Source organism: Chelonoidis abingdonii, chromosome 7 (assembly GCF_003597395.2).
Source record: "Chelonoidis abingdonii isolate Lonesome George chromosome 7, CheloAbing_2.0, whole genome shotgun sequence".
Classification (NCBI taxonomy): Eukaryota; Metazoa; Chordata; order Testudines; family Testudinidae; genus Chelonoidis; species Chelonoidis abingdonii.
The window spans coordinates 28,326,746-28,345,644 of record NC_133775.1 but is presented as its reverse complement, the minus strand read 5'-3'; the positions used below and the strand labels follow the sequence as shown (position 1 = coordinate 28,345,644).

Here is an 18,899-nt window from a genome sequence, read left to right as displayed (position 1 = left end):
CTGGATAAATTCATGGTGGTTAAGTCCATAAATGGCTATTAGTCAGGATGGGTAAAGAATGCTGTCCCTAGCCTCTGTTCGTCAGAGGATGGAAATGGATGGCAGGAGAGAGATCACTTGATTATTGCCTGTTAGGTTCACTCCCTCTGGGGCACCTGGCATTGGCCACTGTTGGTAGACAGATACTGGGCTAGATGGACCTTTGGTCTGACCCTGTACGGCCGTTCTTATGTTCTTATGCTTCCACTCTGCAGAGTCCCTGAGCCTGCTAGGCTCCAGTCAATGAGGCGCAGAGCAGGAGGTCAATCTGATCGAAGTCTTTCACAGAATGCTTCATCTGGCTCCTGCAGAGTCTGAACTCCTGAGACTGCCTAGTTCGAGGGGAAAAGGAGATATCTCACTTTGATGGGTTGTGTAATTCCTCAGTGCAGTAGAGGTCAGTTCTTATGCAGGTCACTTACAGGTAAAGTCCCATGGGTAGACAAAGTAAGACTTGAAGTGTGAGACCTTAGGCATAAGTGTCCTGAGTGTTGGGAAAATCAGCTAATAGGGGCCAGGGGTTCCCCCCTCTGTAACTGTGACTAAGACTACCCACTGACTAAATACTCTTAACAATATTTACAGTTTTACTAATTAGAGATTCGAGCATGCTAGCAGGCTACAAACACAGGAGAATTCGGTCCCAGGCTGTGAGTAGCTGAGGCAGTAGGTCCGTGTCATCGCTTACCACTTTGTTGAGAGCATGAGGAGGTGAACGGCCAATGAACAGACCAATGCACACTACTACTAAAGAGTTTCCAGTCCTGGGCACATGGAGTGCACGCACTCCCACAGTGAATACCCATAGGGACCAACACTCGAGGAAAACTAGCAGGATTTCACCCTATAATTCTTTGAACAGGAGCAGTCTAAGTGCCAGTTAGGCATCTAAAATGTGGAAAAATAAAAGTCTATATTTACAGAGTAAGGATCCCGTCCTGCAATGATATCCAAGCAGTCACATCCCTACCCCCTAAGCCCACACAACGTTCTAATAGGGCAAAGGGGTTTCATGCAGGCTTTGCCTGTATGGATATCATTTCAGAATCAGAGGGTAATGTTACCAAACATCTTCTCAATATTTATTAAAATTCAGAAAACAGAACTGAAAAGTAGTCCAGTATTTTACTAAAGATAATATAGTTGTATCATGGTAGATGAAAAAGAACCTTAAAAATAAAAAGCATTAAAGTACTGTACTTCAAGACAAAGTAACTATGACAACAGACCATATGATACTTGTTTTCCACATCTCTGTGAAAAATGATATAATTTGAAACATCAGCAACAAAAGAACACTAGTTCACCATCTGAAAAAGGATTAAAAAACATTGGCTCTGTATATGCACTCTAACTATAAGAACATTATTCTATCCCTGCAAAAACTGTAAGAGGCATAGAGCTAACTTTGGGGAAAGACACATCCCCTTTTATCTCACTCACCTTCTGTCAAGAAAAAAGGGGTTCAATTCTTTTAAATAATTTGCTGTTCTGGGTGTATTCATTTTATTACATAATACATCAAGCAGAAAGGATAGGGCAATAAATACACTTCTCCCCCGATATAACGCTGTCCTCGGGAGCCAAAAAATATTACCGCGTTATAGGTGAAACCGCTTTATATAGAACTTGCTTTGATCTGCTGGAGTGTGCAGCCCCCCCCCCCCCCCCCCCCCCCGTGCACTGCTTTACTGCGCTATATACGAATTCATGTTATATCGGGTCGTGTTATATCGGGGTAGAGGTGTACTTTTAGAATAAATGGCTTTAACTCCCTTTCCTATTGAGGGAGGTGTGGGTGCATGCACGAGCGACAATGAACCTGATATTTTGCATCTTTTCCACTAATCTGTATCAGCTGTTATCCAGATGACTCAAGCATTTGAAGCTGTTTTAAAGAGAGTCAGTCATCCTAAATACTGAATTTCTTAATATAAATAGAAATTTAAAAAAAAAAAATCGCATTCCAATGCATAAAATCCACAGAGGGCTATCAAATTGCAGGGTGAGTTTTGTGTTTACAATTTTGAAAAAAAATGGGTCTCTCTCTCTAGCCTATTACAATTCAACCAATGGACATGATGCTTTTTGCTTTCACAGCTGCAGCATTACATTATACCGAATTTTCCACCTGCCTCAAGAAAATCAAACATTGACCCAAGTCCATCTATTTATTCTTTTATCATTATAAATCGATCTAACCTTCAACTGATCTATATCTATTCTCCTCTTCCTCCATAGAAAATATGGGACACCCAAATTCTTGAGTTAGTCGTGTCATCTTTTAGAGTTTGACATTCTCCAGTAAATACATATCTGCTGTCTAATAATGTTTTTTTTTTAATTATCCTTTAATGAGCTCCAAGTCCAGTTGTTAGATGTGGTGCTGCAAGCCAAATTAAGGAGAGGCCTTCATCTTGGGTGGATTTCAAAGAACTCAAATGCACAGGCAATATGTGATGATAGGTTCAAAGAGTCTTGCTGAACAACAGTACAGGCCCTTGGGATCTCGCACAGCTCCACATTAAGTGAAAGTTCATTTGATGTCACCAAAATTTTGCAGCTTCTTGTGATTAGTGGAGCTGCTGAATTCACAAGGCTTCCACCATTTTAGGCAAAGTCTTATGGGATTTTGGATTCCTAAAATCAGAATCCAAACCTTAATATTGATTTGGTCTCAAATATCATTTCTAACTCAAAGTCTACATCTAAATACCGCCTCCTTAGTTCATCTCTAGCTGTATTACCTATACATACATAGGATGATTTTCAAAAACAGTCAGCACTGAGCTAACTCTGGGAGCTGGGGTGGGCCAGCACCTCTGAAAATCAGACTAGTTCTTTTTAAGTGTCTAAATATGAATTTAGGAGTCTAACTAGCCAACAAGGTTTGACAATTCTGCTTTACACGAATAATGAGAAAGTCCACAGATAAATTTGAGAGAATTATAATGTAAAATCACTACATAGCACAGACAGGTGTTAGGAAGAAATGTTGATAGGTTAATTTGGTATCTGCCCACTACAACATTTCTTTCACTTTCTTCTGAAGCATCTGATACTAGCCACTGTGAGACATGGGATACATAGCCCACTGGTCTGATCTAGCATTGAAATTCCTGTGTTCCTACAAACCTTTTATGTAGCTGTAAAATAATTTATAGTAACTATTTTTTAGAACAAAATTTCTCCACCTGTAAAGACAGGCTATCTTAACATCATAAATCCAAATATAGAATCACAGAACTGGAAGAGACCTCGAGAGGTCATCCAGTCCAGTCTCCTACACTAGTGGCAGGACTAATTATCTAGAACATTCCTGACAGGTGTCCGTTTAACCTGTTCTTAAAAATCTCCAATGATGGAGATTCCACAACCTCCCCAGGCAATTTATTCCAGTGCTTAACCACCCTGACAGTTAGGAAACTTTTCCTAATATCAAGCCTAAACCTCTCTTGCTCCAATTTAAGCCCATTGCTTCTTGTCCTATCCTCAGAGGTTCAGAAAAATATTTTCTTCTTCTTCCTCCTTGTAACAACCTTTTACATACTTGAAAACTGTTATCATGTCCCCTCTCAGTCTTCTTTTTTCCAAACTAAACAAACCCATTTTTTGTCCATCTTCCCTCATAGGTCATGTTTTCTAGACCTTTAATCTTTTTTTTCTTCTTCTCTGGACTCTCTTCAATTTGCCCACATCTTTCCTGAAATGTGGTTCCCCAGAACTGGACACCATACTCCAGTTAAGGACTGACTAGGGGTTTGGAGAGGGTCCCATATGAGGAAAGATTAAAGAGGCTAGGACTCTTCAGCTTGGAAAAGAGGAGACTAAGGGGGAATATGATAGAGGCATATACAATTATGAGTAATGTGGAGAAAGTGGATAAGGAAAAGTTATTTACTTATTCCCATAATACAAGAACTAGGGGTCACCAAATGAAATTAATAGGCAGCAGGTTTAAAACAAATAAAAGGACGTTCTTCTTCACAGAAAGCACTGGTTAAAGGGGAGACTCCAGCAGGTCATACTGAAGGGTGAACTGTCAGGCTGGAAGGAGGTTACTAGTGGAGTCCCTCAAGGATCGGTTTTGGGACCGCAATCCTTATTTAACCTTTTTATTACTGACCTTGGCACAAAGAGCAGGAATGTGCTAATAAAGTTTGCGGATGACACAAAGCTGGGGGTATTGCTAACACGGAGAAGGATCGGGATACAATACAGGAAGACTGACCACATTGTAAAACTGGAGTAATAGTAATAGATGAAATATAATAAGTGAAAAGTGCAGGGTCATGCACTTTAGGGATTAATAATAAGATTTTCGATATACATTGGGGACGCATCAGTTGAGCAACAGAGGAGGAGAAGGATTTGGGGTATTGGTTGATAGCAGGATGTCTATGAGCTCCAATGCGAATATGGGCCGTTAAAAAAAGCAAACGCGGTTTTAGGATGCATCAGGCGAGGTATTTCCAGCAAGGATAAGGAGGTGTTAGTACCGTTATATAAGGCGCTGGTGAGACCCCACCTGGAATATTGTGTGCAGTTCTGGTGTCCCATGTTTAAGAAGGATGAATTCAAACTGGAACAGGTTCAGAGACGGGCTACTAGGATGATCGAGGAATGGAAAACCTGCCTTATGAAAGGAGACATAAGAGCTTGGCTTTGTTTAGCCTAGCCAAAAGAAGTCTCGGGGGGATATGCTTGCTCTATATAAATAATCAGGGGATTAACGTGTAGGGAGGGAGAGGAATTATTTAAGCTTAAGTACTAATGTAGGCACAAGGACAAATGGGTACAAACTGGATATTAGGAAGTTTAGACTTGAAATTAGACGAAGGTTCTAAACCATTAGGGGAGTGAAGTTCTGGAACAGCCTTCCAAGGAAGTAGTGGGGGCAAAAGACTTATCTGGCTTTAAGACTAAGCTTGATAAGTATATGGAGGGGATGATATGATGGGATAGTTTAATTTGGCAACTGATCTTGGATTATCAGCAGATAAGTCTGCTTAATGGTCTCTGAGGGGATGTTGGATGGGATGGGATCGAGTTACTGCAGAGAATTCTTTCCTGGGTGCTGTGGTGAGTCTTGCCCACATGCTCAGGGTTTAGCTGATTGCCATATTGGGGTCGGGGAGGAATTTTCCTCCAGGGCGGATTGGCAGGGGCCCTGGAGGTTTTTTCGCCTTCCCTCTGCAGTGTGGGGCATGGGTCACTTGCTTGTGATTCTCTGCAGCTTGAGGTCTTCAAACACATTTTGAGGACTTCAATAACTCAGTCATGGGTTAGGGGTTGTTATAAAAGTGGATGGGTAGGGTTCTGTGGACTGCTTTGTGCAGAGGTCAGACTAGATGATCATATTGGTCCCTTCTGACCTAGAAGTCTATGAGCACAGTGGTTTAAGCATTAGCCTGCTAACCCAGGGTTGTGAGTTTCAATCCTTGAGGGGGCCACTTAGGGATCTGGGGCAAAAATCAGTACTTGGTCCTGCTAGTGAAGGCAGGGGGCTGGACTTGATGACCTTCCAGCTCTATGAGATAGGTGTATCTCCATATATAATAAGTAGAGCAGAAGAATTTTCTTGCTTACACTACTCCTGCTAATGCATCCCAGAATGTTAGCTTTTTTGCAATAGTGTTACACAGTTGACTTGTACATAGTTTGTGATCCACTATGACCCTCAGATCCCTTTCCACAGTACTCTTTCCTAGGCAGTCATTTCCCATTTTGTACGTGTGCAACTGTTAGTTCCTTCCTAAGTGGAGTACTTTGCATTTGTTCTTATTGAATTTCATCCTATTTACTTCAGACTATTTCTCCAGTTTGTCCAGATCATTTTGAATTTTAATCCTATCCTCCAGAGCACTTGCAACCCGTCCCCCACCTTGTTTCTAATGTATTTGTAGAATGTTTTCTTGTTACCCTTTATGTCTCTAGCTAAACTGATCTTGTTTTGTGCCTTAGCCTTTCTGATTTTGTCCCTACATACCTGTGTTGTTTACTTATATTCATCCTTTGTAATTTGATCTAGTTTCCACTTTTTGTAGGACTCTTTTTTGATTTTTAGATCATTAAAGATCTCCTGGTTAAGCCAGGGTGGTCTCTTGACATACCTCTTATCTTTCCTGTGCAGTGGGATAGTTTGTTTTTATGCCCTTAATAATGTCTCTTTGAAAAACTGGCAACTGTCTTCTATTGTTTTTCCCCTTAGACTTGCTTCCCATGGACTTTTACTGACCAATGCCCTGAGTTTGCTAATGTCTGCCTTCTTGAAATCCATTGTCTTTTTTTTGCTGTTCTCGCTCCTACCATTTCTTAGAATCATGAACTCTGTCATTTCATGATCACTTTCACCCAAGCTGCCTTCCACTTTCAAATGCTCAACCTGTACACCTCCCTATTTGTCAAAATCAAATCTAGAACAGCCTCTCCCCTGGTAGCTGTCTCCATTTTCTGAAATAAAAAATTGTCTCCAATACATTCCAAGAATTTATTGGATAATCTGTGCCCTGACGTGTTATTTTCCCAACAGATGTCTGGTTAGTTGAAGTTCCCCATCACCACGAAGTCCTGTGCTTTAGAAGATTATGTTAGCTGTTTTAAAAAAACAAAACAAAACACCTCATCCACCTCTTTTTCCTGTTTAGGTGGTCTGTAGTAGACCCCTACCATGACATCACCCTTGTTTTTACCCCTTTTATACTTAACCAAGACTTTCAACAAGTCTATCTCCTATTTCCAACTCAATCTCAGTCCAAGTGTATACATTTTTAATATATTAGGCAACAACTCCTCCCTTTTTTCCCTGCCGGTCCTTTCTGAGCAAGCTGGACCCATCTACGCTAACATTCCAATCATGTGTATTATCCCACCAAGTTTCAGTGATGCCAACAATGTCATAGTTGTGTTTATTTACTAGCATTTCGAGTTCTTCCTGCTTATTTCCCATACTTCTTGCATTCATATACCAACATCTAAGATACTGATTTGATTTACAAGACTGAGGATAAAGAAAATTATCAGAAACATTTTAAAAAAAAATCTCTATCTATAAAAAATGTCACCATTCTAAAATCTAATACCTGAGGACTTCACAGAGCAAGCAGCAAGTTCAATACCCTATGGAAAGCTAGGTATTCTCTCTTTATCAGCACACAGAAGTCTTGTTTCTAACCCTGAAAAATCAGAAGACACTGGACCTTAAAATGATGCCGGACTGAATACTGTCTGTCCCGCACATCAGCCCAGTGTAATTTTGAGGGAAATTTTTGTCTCAAGTTGATTTAAAAAAAAATGGTTATAAGATGCAGAGAGGTCTGAAAGACTAGAAGGAGTCCTAAAAAAGATAGATAAGTGGTAGAATGAAAGTCAGGAACGTGACAAATTCAATTTATCATGTCTTTCACTGCCACATTTATCATGTGTGTACATATAAAAACACACATCCACAATATATATTTATAAACATATAATGTATATTTATATGTGTGTGTATGTGTGTATATATATATTATATATATATATATACACACACACACACACACACATACACACAGACATACCAGTGAAACAACATATTTCAGTATGAGTAAAACGACCACACATTTTTTCCTGTATTGATTAAATAGAACATCTACAGAATCTTTGTTTAAATAACCTTTACCAGGCAAATTTATTAGTTCCATCTGTGAGGATCATACCCCAGTAGTCCTGGCTGAGCAAGAGTCTAACCAACTTCATCCATCTTAATGGCATGAATGAACATGGAGCTATATAGAAGTCAAAATATTCGGGCTTTTCTGACCACAGATTATGGGAGCACACTGTTTATTTTATAGCCATCAACTCACTCAGTTGAATCCCACCTGCCTGAGCTTAGCAGCTTAAAATTCATTCCACACAGCCCGCAGTGCTGACATGGATATGATAAGACAGAAGAACAGAAACACCACTGTGAAGTAACCTAGCTGAACTGCACATGTTCTGACCCTTTTTGTCCTCCCTGGAGCTTTTGTTACCTGGCAAATGCAGCTCTAAAACTGTTTGTGTATCTCCAGATCTTTGCTCTTAGCCCTGCAGAAGCCTATTTCTCTCTGGGACTGGCAGCCAAAGAGGTGTTCTCTGAAGAAGGCTTCTAAATGAGTGTGCAAGTTGAACTCTTACTGAACTGAATTAATTATTAAAGATGCAGATGGAACTGTCCAAATGATTAGAACAGCTCCTGATGTGTCATGATCCAAGCTTTCATTAAATCATTTCAGGCATACTAATGGTTTCCCACTGCTTATTACTTACATGCTCTTTTCTCATAGATATAATGACCCTGGTGCCCATAGGCATGACAGTCTGTGGAAATACTGAAGTTGAAAGTTTTATGTCTTCCTCAGAAGGCAGTTTTCCCTCACAGACCCCTATGTTGTCGTGTATGGATTTTAATGCAATTGGAAGGATGGATTTAACCACAGAGAAAACCTTATAAATTAAAGCAGCAAACAATATTGTCTAAGAATATGCATATTATTTTGTTAATAAACATCATAACAGAATTTAAACCAGTAACAGATGTTGAAAAGATTACTAATATTAAACTCTTTCATACCACTGATAATGAATACCCTACTCTTCAAACATGGCTCTTCTCTGGTTACGTTGCACATGAGATTATCTTTCAGACATTACTCATCTGCCTCTCTTTTTCGCTCTCTCTCTCAGTTGGACTATTAGAGGGCAAAGCAATCGCAAGAGAAGAATTACTCCCAGGAACTATGTTGTGATTGCTACCTGCTGTTTCATATTTGTGAAGTTAGGAATACTGTTCGCAAAGGCCTTTAGTCACTCAATCTAAATGATTTGCTAGAGGATAATAATATCAAGGCCAATAAATAACAGTGGACTCTGACCGTACATAGTCAACATAATTTAAATGTCCTTCACCTCTGTTCTTTCTCTGACCTGGTTACGAGGAAACAAAAATGCCCTCAGCAAAGCCCCTTTCTAGCCCTCTCAAGTGAAATGTTATATAAAATAGAGAGAAGTGACCTACAAAGTGCTTACAGTAATAAGTTAAACAAAAAACAAACAAAAAAACACTTATAACCAGACCCTAAAGCACTGACAAGCTGAACTGTATGACATCAGACTTAGAACAGTTTTCTTTAAATGATCACAGCAATCATGTATACAACTTCTCTTATTGGAAAAGTATGACCTACTGTATTAAAAATTCCATTTAAATATAGTTGAAGACTTAGTACTGAATCAAATTCCAAAGTGGGAGAGATTTCCTTTTCTTTAAACTTGTTTAAATAGACTAAACTTTGTACTACATTCTAGTTGCTTGACCACATTCCTCATACCTCAAGCAGACTATTATCTTTCTGTCTCTCTCTCTTTCTCTCCATACATACATACATACACTTTAACATTTGAGAAAAGAAAAAGAAAAGAAAATTTTACACAACAGATCCTTACAGCATTGTGACTGTATCTTTAAAATGAAGCATCTATTTGCACATTGTGCACTTGTTCTTTCTTAAGTGTCCACGCTCAATGGGTTGAAAAAACTCCATTGTTTAACCGAGGTGGCCTTCTAATAAACAAAGAGTACATCTGGAGATATATACAGCTGGAAATACTTCAGCATGATATCTTAAGACAGGAAAAATCATCTATAAATAGGTTTGGCAGAATTCAGTTTTTTAAAAATGTAATTTTGACACCAATATCGATGTTTATTTTAAGCATTTTTTTATTTTTTTACCTATTTAAATGTTTACAGGTGTGGTAAATTATGAAGTGGGTCAGACAATAATTACTTAATGACAGTAGGCATTGAAATTCTAGAAGTTAAAGCTTTATAAAATGTTAAAACACAGATTGTCAACACGTGTCAAAATATACAAAGTGAATATCCATAAATCAAATTCAGTTCTCAAGCAGGTTTTTATTACTTTGACTAGCTATAAATTTTGATAATCATCAATGGAAATATTTTTGGGTTGGTCTGTGTGTACAATGAAATTGACTTTTACCAACCTTTGATAAAAATCAAATCCTTCCAAGCCTATCTATCTTGGATGGTCTTGCACATCTTTTCACTGTAACTCGTAGATTCAAAATGAACCAATTTTCTTTCACATTTTGGGGCAGTATAAATGATAAGATACTAAAAAATGTGCTTAAATAATTCACTGTATAAATCAATAAAAGGCAGAAATTTAAAAAGTAAGGCTGACAAACTATCTTTGAGGTTGATAAAAACATTACAAGAGTACAAAACTCGTATTAGTAAAGGGAGTATCAGAAACTTTAATTTCTTGGCTTTTGTCAGTTTTTGGCACAACCATGGCATTATATAAATGCACAGGATATGGTATTTAATTTCCGTAGGTTTCAAAAAACAACACTAATAAAACCCACTTCACTGTTCCAAAATATCGACGTTATGAACTCTCTCTTATGTACCGATAGAATACCAGTGCACACTCAAGCACAGCTAGACCTTTCAGAGCTCTGTTCAGAGTTGAGTTGTAAATTCATTTTGAATATCCTTTTCTTCCAAATTCTTATACCTCTATTTCAATCAGTTTGAATTAATTGCATCAGATCTTCCCCTGGCTGAATATATAACCATGTTCTATTTACTGTAAAGACTGGAATGGTTCTAGGAATGGATAATGAATGAGTTAACCACTCAATTTTTAATTTTTTAAAAAAATTATATATATAATAAAAATATTTCCACAACTGATTGGAATGACTCACATGGGTTTTCTATTGGGTTCACAATACACTGATTATTATTTATATAAAAAAGATGCGAGTGTTTTATACATAGTACACATAACATAGATACATATATGGGGGAAAAAAACAACACTTACAAATATATACACACATACAAGCATGTGTGTGCAGAATTATTAGATTGAATTATTTACCCAGAGGATTGGAACTTCTGTTTGAGTCATTCCAGTCTGTTGGACAAATACTTAATTACAATTTTTGAACATGTACAAAACCGACTCAATAGATGGTAGCAATAATAATGGTCCTTTTGTAATCTGTATTTAGTGCTATATGGATCTGTCATATGACTGCCATATCAATACGACCTTCAGTATTAAAATAATAAGGACAAAAAGAAGAAGTGAAGAAGCACCAAATGAGTTCTGAACATTAATAATTTGGTCAGAACTTTATTTTAAACATTCTTTTCGGTCCATTGTTCTCATTATAAATTTGCCTTAATTATTTTCATACAAAACTCTGAGAGTAGGGTTTGTAATGACTGATGTTACTCAACCTTCATAACACTGTTGCTCTTGTAAAATGAGCAAAAAGGGGAAGGAGCGGGGGAGGAGGAAAACACTCTTACCAGAATAATGAAGGTAACAGGCCCAATGAAACTCCAGATAAAATAGTTATCTACGTGGAGCCAGCAACTGCAATGAAAAAGGCAATGAAAGTTAAATGATTACACTGGCTCCTGAGTTGCAAAAATGGAAAGTGCAAAACCCATCTTAAATAATTCTTGAACAGGTGTTTCATTGTGACTACACAACGAGCCAACAACAGTGAACAGCACCATCTTAATCATGGCCATTTCCCCCCCTTAGCTAGGGCTGTTTTCTTGGGTTTTCTTTAACAAGATTGTTGATCATCTGCTCTGCTTCTCTCCTTACATATCAAAACTAATTTAAAAAAAATACAAAAAGACCCTCTCTTTCGCTCTCTTTTTTAGGTTCTGTCAAAGTTTTTGCTATGAACTGGTGAAACCCGACATCAGTAAATGCTTTATTTTCATAGGTTTTCTATGTAATCTTCAAAATTTGCCTTTAACTTTATATCATAAGCAAAGTGCTGATCCCTGAAGAAAGCAAGATAAAAAACATTCAGATGTCACGTTTTGCTGCAAAACAGTATGATATAAATAAAATACCCCATCTGGGAGTTGAATAGTAAGAAAGAACTCATGTGATATTAAAGTAAATGACGCATAAACTTATTGGCTGACTTCACTTAGTGGTTCATTTTTCATATAGCCCAGCACCCCGCTGAATCTCTTTTATTTATCTTTCATCGGTAGCAAAATCAAGCAGCATTCTAGAAGTCAACATCTTCCCATACTGTAACAAATTTCATCAAAGGACAAAGTAAAACACCATTGGAAGGCAAATTCATGCCTCCAGCAACTCAAATCCTCAGAAACAGTCTATGTCTACCTTCTGTCACTTTCTATAAATATCTGTATTTTTATAAATAAAAGGCAATGGGTAATTTTAATCCTGCTTTACCCTTCTTATAAAATATTATCAAAGTGAAATATATAGGTTGGAATATTATACTGTCATGATTCAGAATGAGACTTAGCCAGAGGGCCAGCTGAACAAAGCGATCTAATGAAGCATTAGCTTAAAACTGGGTGGTTAAGCCTGTAAGACACTAAGTTCGGAAGAATTTTTACTTAATACCATTTGAGGCCAAAAAGTTATTTACTTTTTCAATTTGTTTTAGGTCAATCTTTTGTGTTAAAAGAAAGACTATAATTTAGAATCTGCCTCTCCAGAGTACAAATCCTCTGAACCTAGAAAATTACAAAAGACTTGATTGTAATTTGTGCATGGCATTGCCATTCTCTTATCAATAAAGCTTTCAAATGCTATTTTAAGCTGTCAGGGACCCTCTGACAGCTAACAGGCTTTAAAAAAATTATTCACTTGAAAAACACTCAGGTCACTTGCAATTACTTACGCTTTCTCTGTTCCATAGCTCTTATAGTCAATAGCAGCTGAGACACCAACTACTGTGGCAGGGAAGAGGTAGCCGGCGACATAGTAGTACTTCTTCCTAGAATATTCACTTTCAAATACTTCTACTAACATGAGATAGAGCTGCACTCCTTCTAGGCACATCCAGGCAAATGCTGCCAGGAAGAAAAAGTGTAGGAGGCCTGCAAATATCGGACATGCAATCTGCAAAGAAAGAGAAACATGAAAAAACAAACTGCCAGAACCTTCCTAGCTAATTCAATACACTGCAAAATGAAACAGTATACTAATTTTGTTATGAAGGTAGTAACTGAATATATTTCAACCAAAGACTCTTCACAAGTCCAGAGTAGTTTTCACTAGCCAAAAATATATGCTAGATATTCAGAAATGTTAGTAATGTATTATGTCCACAGTAGCTGCAGAAAGTATACTCAATTGCATTACATATGTTAAGTATGGAAATAACTTACTAATATTCCTAACTGTAGTGGAAGCATTAAAAACAATTCCATAATTTTGAGACCGGAATGTTAACACTGCTGCAAGACTTACATTGTAGATGATTTGGTACAAGAAGATAAATAAAGAACAGTTGGTTCTACATGTATTTATATATTCTGTTTAAAATTCTTATGCAGCCATCCAAATTTTCTATCTGCTTTAATATAAAAAAACTTTGCTTTTACTATTTTAGGAAGTTCTGCTGGTGTATCAGTAGCCAATTTAGATTCACTCCTGTCTAGCTGAATGCTGGATGAAACTCTACCAAACTATTAAATTCTAAGCCACTCTCTGAGCTCTGAAGGATGGGATGAATCTCACCAAAGCTTTAAAAAGTTACATCAGGCACTCAGAGGTCTTCGGTGTAAAAAGTTCATGTTTCTGGTATATCAACATTTAAATTCAGCACCACTTTGACAAGTACCCTTTAAATCACCTATCTTTATTAACACATGCTTCTTAATGGAAAAACACTATTTCCCTTTAAGAGGGAAATAGAAACTATAATGGTACTTTTGATGCCTGCAAATATTTGTGAACATGTCCATCTTAATCTTTTGTAATGCCTTTTATCCCAGCCTTGCTGTATCAGTTACATACAGAAACTTGAAAGCTTGGAAGTAGTGTCATATTTATATTCACATCCATTTCAAACAGTTGTTTTCAGAGAACAAGATCAATATGCACACAGACTTACTTTGTATTCTGTTTTATCGATGCCTATTAGGAAAATGAACTCTGCAATGAATAGGTTGATACAAAGATTCTTGTGAATAGTATTACGATCACTTTGTAGGCCACGGAAGAAACAGAATGTGAAGATGCAGATGGCCAGGCATACAAGGGAGATGACAATTCCCACCCAGGTGATGACAGTAAGGAGTAGCTCATGCACTCCATCTTTGTACTGAAAATAATCAAGAATGGAGAAAATTAATATGGCCACTTATCAGTACAAACAGAAGATCATTTAAACAGGTAGCATCTAGAAAATTCCTGATGAATTTTATAGATGACAGAAGAAAAGTGCTGAGTATTTTATCAATCTGATGTCAGATTTATCTGCTGTTGAAGATTAGTGTGCGTGCAAGAAAGGCAGCTCTGAGTGCACAGAGATAGAAATTTGAAATAGACGAGATAATATTTTTACTTTTTTTATGGTGATCTGCAAGTTTGAAGAAAATTCTGTGGAAGAGACTTGTACTGTGAATGTATTGCTGTACACACATGCAGATACAAAAAAAATTTCTTATAATAGTCTATAAGAAAAAAACCTTGCTTCTTTCCTACAAACCTACAACTCTATATCCAAAAAGCTTGAGTTGGAGAAATATGTGAACATTCATCATGAAGAAATCAATTAGAACAAGAAAAAACAGAGTAACTCATCTGACCCTTCAACTTACAACACAAACTCAAACCTCATGTTCAGGTAAAGACTGGTTCAGAAGATTGACAGGATTGACCCTGTGGTCAATGAAAGTGAGGACAATCTCCTTGGTTTTGTTTTTTATATTGGTTGTATGGCTCAGCAACTCTCTGGCAGCTTCTTTGCTGGGCTATGCTGCTACCACGTTTATATTTGCAGGCACTCTTGGGCTTCCCTATTTAGCTGCTCTCCAAAGTGCACAATGTACAGGCAAAGTCCTAGAGCCATTCAAATGTCACATGCTCTGGGACTTTAGAGATCTCATAAGCAGCGTGGTATGCAGCTAGATGGTAAAGCTCTGTAGTGCAGGGAAGTTTGAAGAACCCAATAAAGAGGCTGCTGGACCTCATCATTAGTATAGCAGTTCGTGTTTATGGGAGGGCATAGAAACTTCCCACGATTCATATCCAGCTGTATCTGGGAGTTTGTTAAAGGCATGGGGCTAGAAGTTGAATGGAAGGACCAGAAACCTGTCCAGTTGTGGGAAAGCACATCTGGTCAGAAAATTTCAACAAAAACAAGATTGTGACAAAAAAACAGAAACAATTTTAAAAAGAATAATGTTCCCCTCACCTTGTGATCAGCTCTATAGAAGAGGGAGAAAGGTCATATGGAGAGGAAGCTGCTCTTGGAAGTGATGTGTGAAAGTTGGAAATGCTCAGAGATATGTTTAAGATTTGGATAAGCATCTGAACTTTTGCTTTCTTCCACATATTAAAGCCAACCCTTCAAAGGTTTGCTCTATACTGACTAGAAGCAACATTACTTACCACAATTTCCCTATGGGCCATAAGGATTGCAAAGTTGGTTAGGTGGCTGCAAGCACAAGATGTGTGAGTTTTATTTGTGTCAATCAATTTGCACCCCTGAGTGGACCAATATCCCATCATAGTCCTTTCTGAGTAGTTCCAGAAGGAGCAATTTGCATTGAAATAATTGTCAGGCTGGGGGATAAAAGGATAAAATAAAATTAGGATTTTACACTATGATATGGCAATAACAGTTCAATATATGTAAAAGGTAATTTAGATTAAACTTTGCGTGTTTCGGACTATAAAGTTTTTCATCTGCAAAGTTGTGGACTATGTTGTACAAGGCAGACATCTAGTTTAAAAGGGACTTTATAGTCCGAAACACTCTAATGTGTAATCTCAATTACTGTAGACCCAATTTTAAACAATTACAATTTCCATCTTACAATTTTATGCACTAATGGCTCATTGTAGTCTTTTTTTTTTCTTTCTGCAAAATTAAAACTGAACTTATTCTGTAGGATTTCACGTGTAACTGACCATTTAAAAATACTGTCCCTTTTCTATTCTCATTTTTGAGCAAACCAAAGTTGCACATAAGAGGCACTGAGAAAGGGTTAGCTCCTCAAGGCCTACTTCAAGGAGAACCTGCTGAAGTAGATAAAAGAGGAAAACCCACACATTTTTCTGAGCCAGTCCTGATAGTTTACTATACCCACACTCTTGTCATGGGAACAGGAAGAACCCAAATCAAACAGCAGAGTGAAAGAGTGTAGTAAAAAGAAACATATGGATTTAGCAGTCACAAGGAAGATGGACAGCAAGCTTTGAGACATTGGAGACTGTAGAAGCTACACTCTGTTCTGTGTTGAATAAATCTACTTGAACAATTTGCAAAGGTTTCCCAAAGATGGCCCAGAATTAAACTAAGTACTCCAAGTGTCATTTAATTTTGCTACATTAAACAGGCAGAGTCATAGCAGTTGATATTTTTCTATCCTGCTGCTAAGGTAAGAGTTAATTTTCACTTAGAAACAAATTAGAGTCATTTACATTTTCATGTTGATTACTGAATTAGCTTTCATTAAGAATACACTTAAGTTCTAATAATCACTGAACCAGGCTCATTTAATTTTATGTTCATAGACTTAAATAAACTTGTGTCTCTGACCTAGTCCAACATTTAAAATTCAAATGGAAGGAAGGTGGTTTTTTTTCCTGCTTTGCTCTTCTCTTGCTGATTTTATGTCCTTCCCATTAATTCATTAGCATAACTCACATCAATGTGTTCCAGGGTAAAAAGCACAGGATCAGTCAGGTACACACGGCTGGACTCCTTGTTGATGGAGGCTGCAATGACGTGGGAGTTCACTGCAATGGTACTGTTCCGACCAACGAAGTCACTATCCAGCTTTATGGTCGCGTTTTCGGTACTGAGGAACCGTCCCAAACTTTTGTAAATGATGAAAACCAATTTTGCTAATCCTATTAAAGGAAAACTCCCATTATAATGTCATGGAATTGTAGGTGAAGAGTACAATGTGTGCTGAATAATCTACTATCTTAATGAAAAATAAAACAGCAGCAGAGACTAATGCATTTTGCAGGATTTGGTTTCCAACCAAAGAGACTTGCACACATTCCATACAATAAAGAGCCACTGAACAGCTATTTTTACTTCTGCAAGTCAATGTATTAACATATTCAGAAATGCAAGATTTAAATTACTATTCCTTTAAATGTGCATTTTACACAGATTAAAGGAGTCAAATTGTTTATGTGTCCAAACTTACCATTCCTGCTGTTCTGTTTCACAGTGTTTGCGGAGAGTTGGATCAAATTGCCTCCCTCACTGCCCTGAGGAAATTTCAAGTCCTGCACCTGGCCTTCTGTACTGAGCACTGCAACTTCCAGAACTAGTCAAACCAAACACAAACCAATAAGGGAAGGGAGGGAAAAAAAAGTAGAAAACATATTTTGTGGTCAGAATACAATGTGGCAGGCGATAACTTTCTGAAAACTCCTTATTCTGTTGTCCTTTTTTGCCTCTAAAAGACAGATGCATGCTGGATGTTTCAACTATGAGGACTTAGTTTCTTTAATCTTTAAACAAACTTAGTTCATACTACCAAAGTAACAGCACTTCAGTGGTGAAAGCATGATAACAAACCTTGTTTTATTGTGTGCTTACAAGACATCACTTTAAAAGCATTGTAAAATCTTAGGTTGAAGAAATGCTTAATTTTTGAAGCCCGGAGTGTCTCTACTGCATAAATTGTTAGTGTCTGTCTATGCTATTTAACAGCAATTATGCAATACTAAGGTATCCCTAAAATACTGTAAATAGCTAGGTGCATTTAAATAGTATAGTTACGTGAATCTGTATTTTTGTCTAGAAAAGTCCAAAATATAGGTTTTCTGCATGTATGTTAAAGAGTTGTTGGAAGACATTTTATGCTCCACCAAACAACTATTTTAAAAAGATTTAAATGTTACTATCAGTTCTTTACATTTAACTCAGGTTTGTATAGTGCAGAGCTGAGGTTTTATAGAATAACCTTGCAAGGTTGGATGCTCTTTGATAGGTAAAATAACTCAGTTCAGGAGAGCCCACTTATCAGGAAATATCTTTGCCTCAGTGTTAAAACCTGGCATTTACGGCCACCTGTACATCACATTTGACAATGGTTTAAATTTTTCCCCCTACATATTCTGAAGGACAAATACAAATGCTTTCAATAACCAACAAAACAGTTAATTTACAAGAACATGACAGATCTACAGCGGTTTTTGCATGGAGACTATTTATTTGACTAATGAGTTCAGTATAAATATAAATTGTGACATCACGGGTTACTGAAGTCCATGAGACTTTTACCACTGAGTTCAATGGGGGTGGAAGGCCAGTATTTCACTCAGAATATCTTTAAAGGGGAGAGAGGGAGAACTGTGGAGAATGGAGAGGACGGGTAGTCTATTGCAAGCCTTTCTGAAGTTAAGATTTTAGGTTGCTCTGTTTCTGAATGCCATTTAGTTTAATGGGAGTTGTGCTTGCACAGCTGGTCTGTTAGGCCTTGACTGACATCAGTAGCCTTGACATGAGCAATATATTATTTTAATTTGAAGGCAGCTTCTCCTGAGCACTGACATACAAGTAGTCCCATGGAACTCAATAGAACTACTTGTACATCCGTGTTTGAAAGATCAGGGGCCTAGATACACAGTCTACTTTAAAGGAAGCTGTTGCTTACAAGAGGCATGTAGGCTAATTTACAAAAGATGTTTCCTTACAGTTTTTCAAGGAGAAAAAAGTAAAGGTAAAAATATGAAGGAAAAATGTCTTCAATTAAATCAGACAAGAGAGAATACATTTTTAAAAATTAGTCTTTATCAGTTAAATCCAGT

General features: G+C 37.4%; 1 protein-coding gene across 19 annotated transcripts in view; it reads right to left on the bottom strand.

Moving 5' to 3' along the window:
- The window catches only part of ADGRL2 (adhesion G protein-coupled receptor L2), a 501,988-nt gene that overhangs the window by 19,442 nt on the left and 463,647 nt on the right, over positions 1 to 18,899 (bottom strand). For all 19 annotated transcript variants that reach the window (XM_075067759.1, XM_075067760.1, XM_075067761.1 and 16 more), the window contains 6 exons: positions 17,288 to 17,410; positions 16,774 to 16,979; positions 15,513 to 15,686; positions 14,011 to 14,220; positions 12,793 to 13,013; positions 11,417 to 11,483 (listed from right to left, as the gene is read on the bottom strand). In XM_075067759.1, the coding sequence (XP_074923860.1) occupies positions 11,417 to 11,483; positions 12,793 to 13,013; positions 14,011 to 14,220; positions 15,513 to 15,686; positions 16,774 to 16,979; positions 17,288 to 17,410 (1,001 nt within the window). The remainder of the gene's footprint in view (positions 1 to 11,416; positions 11,484 to 12,792; positions 13,014 to 14,010; positions 14,221 to 15,512; positions 15,687 to 16,773; positions 16,980 to 17,287; positions 17,411 to 18,899) is intronic.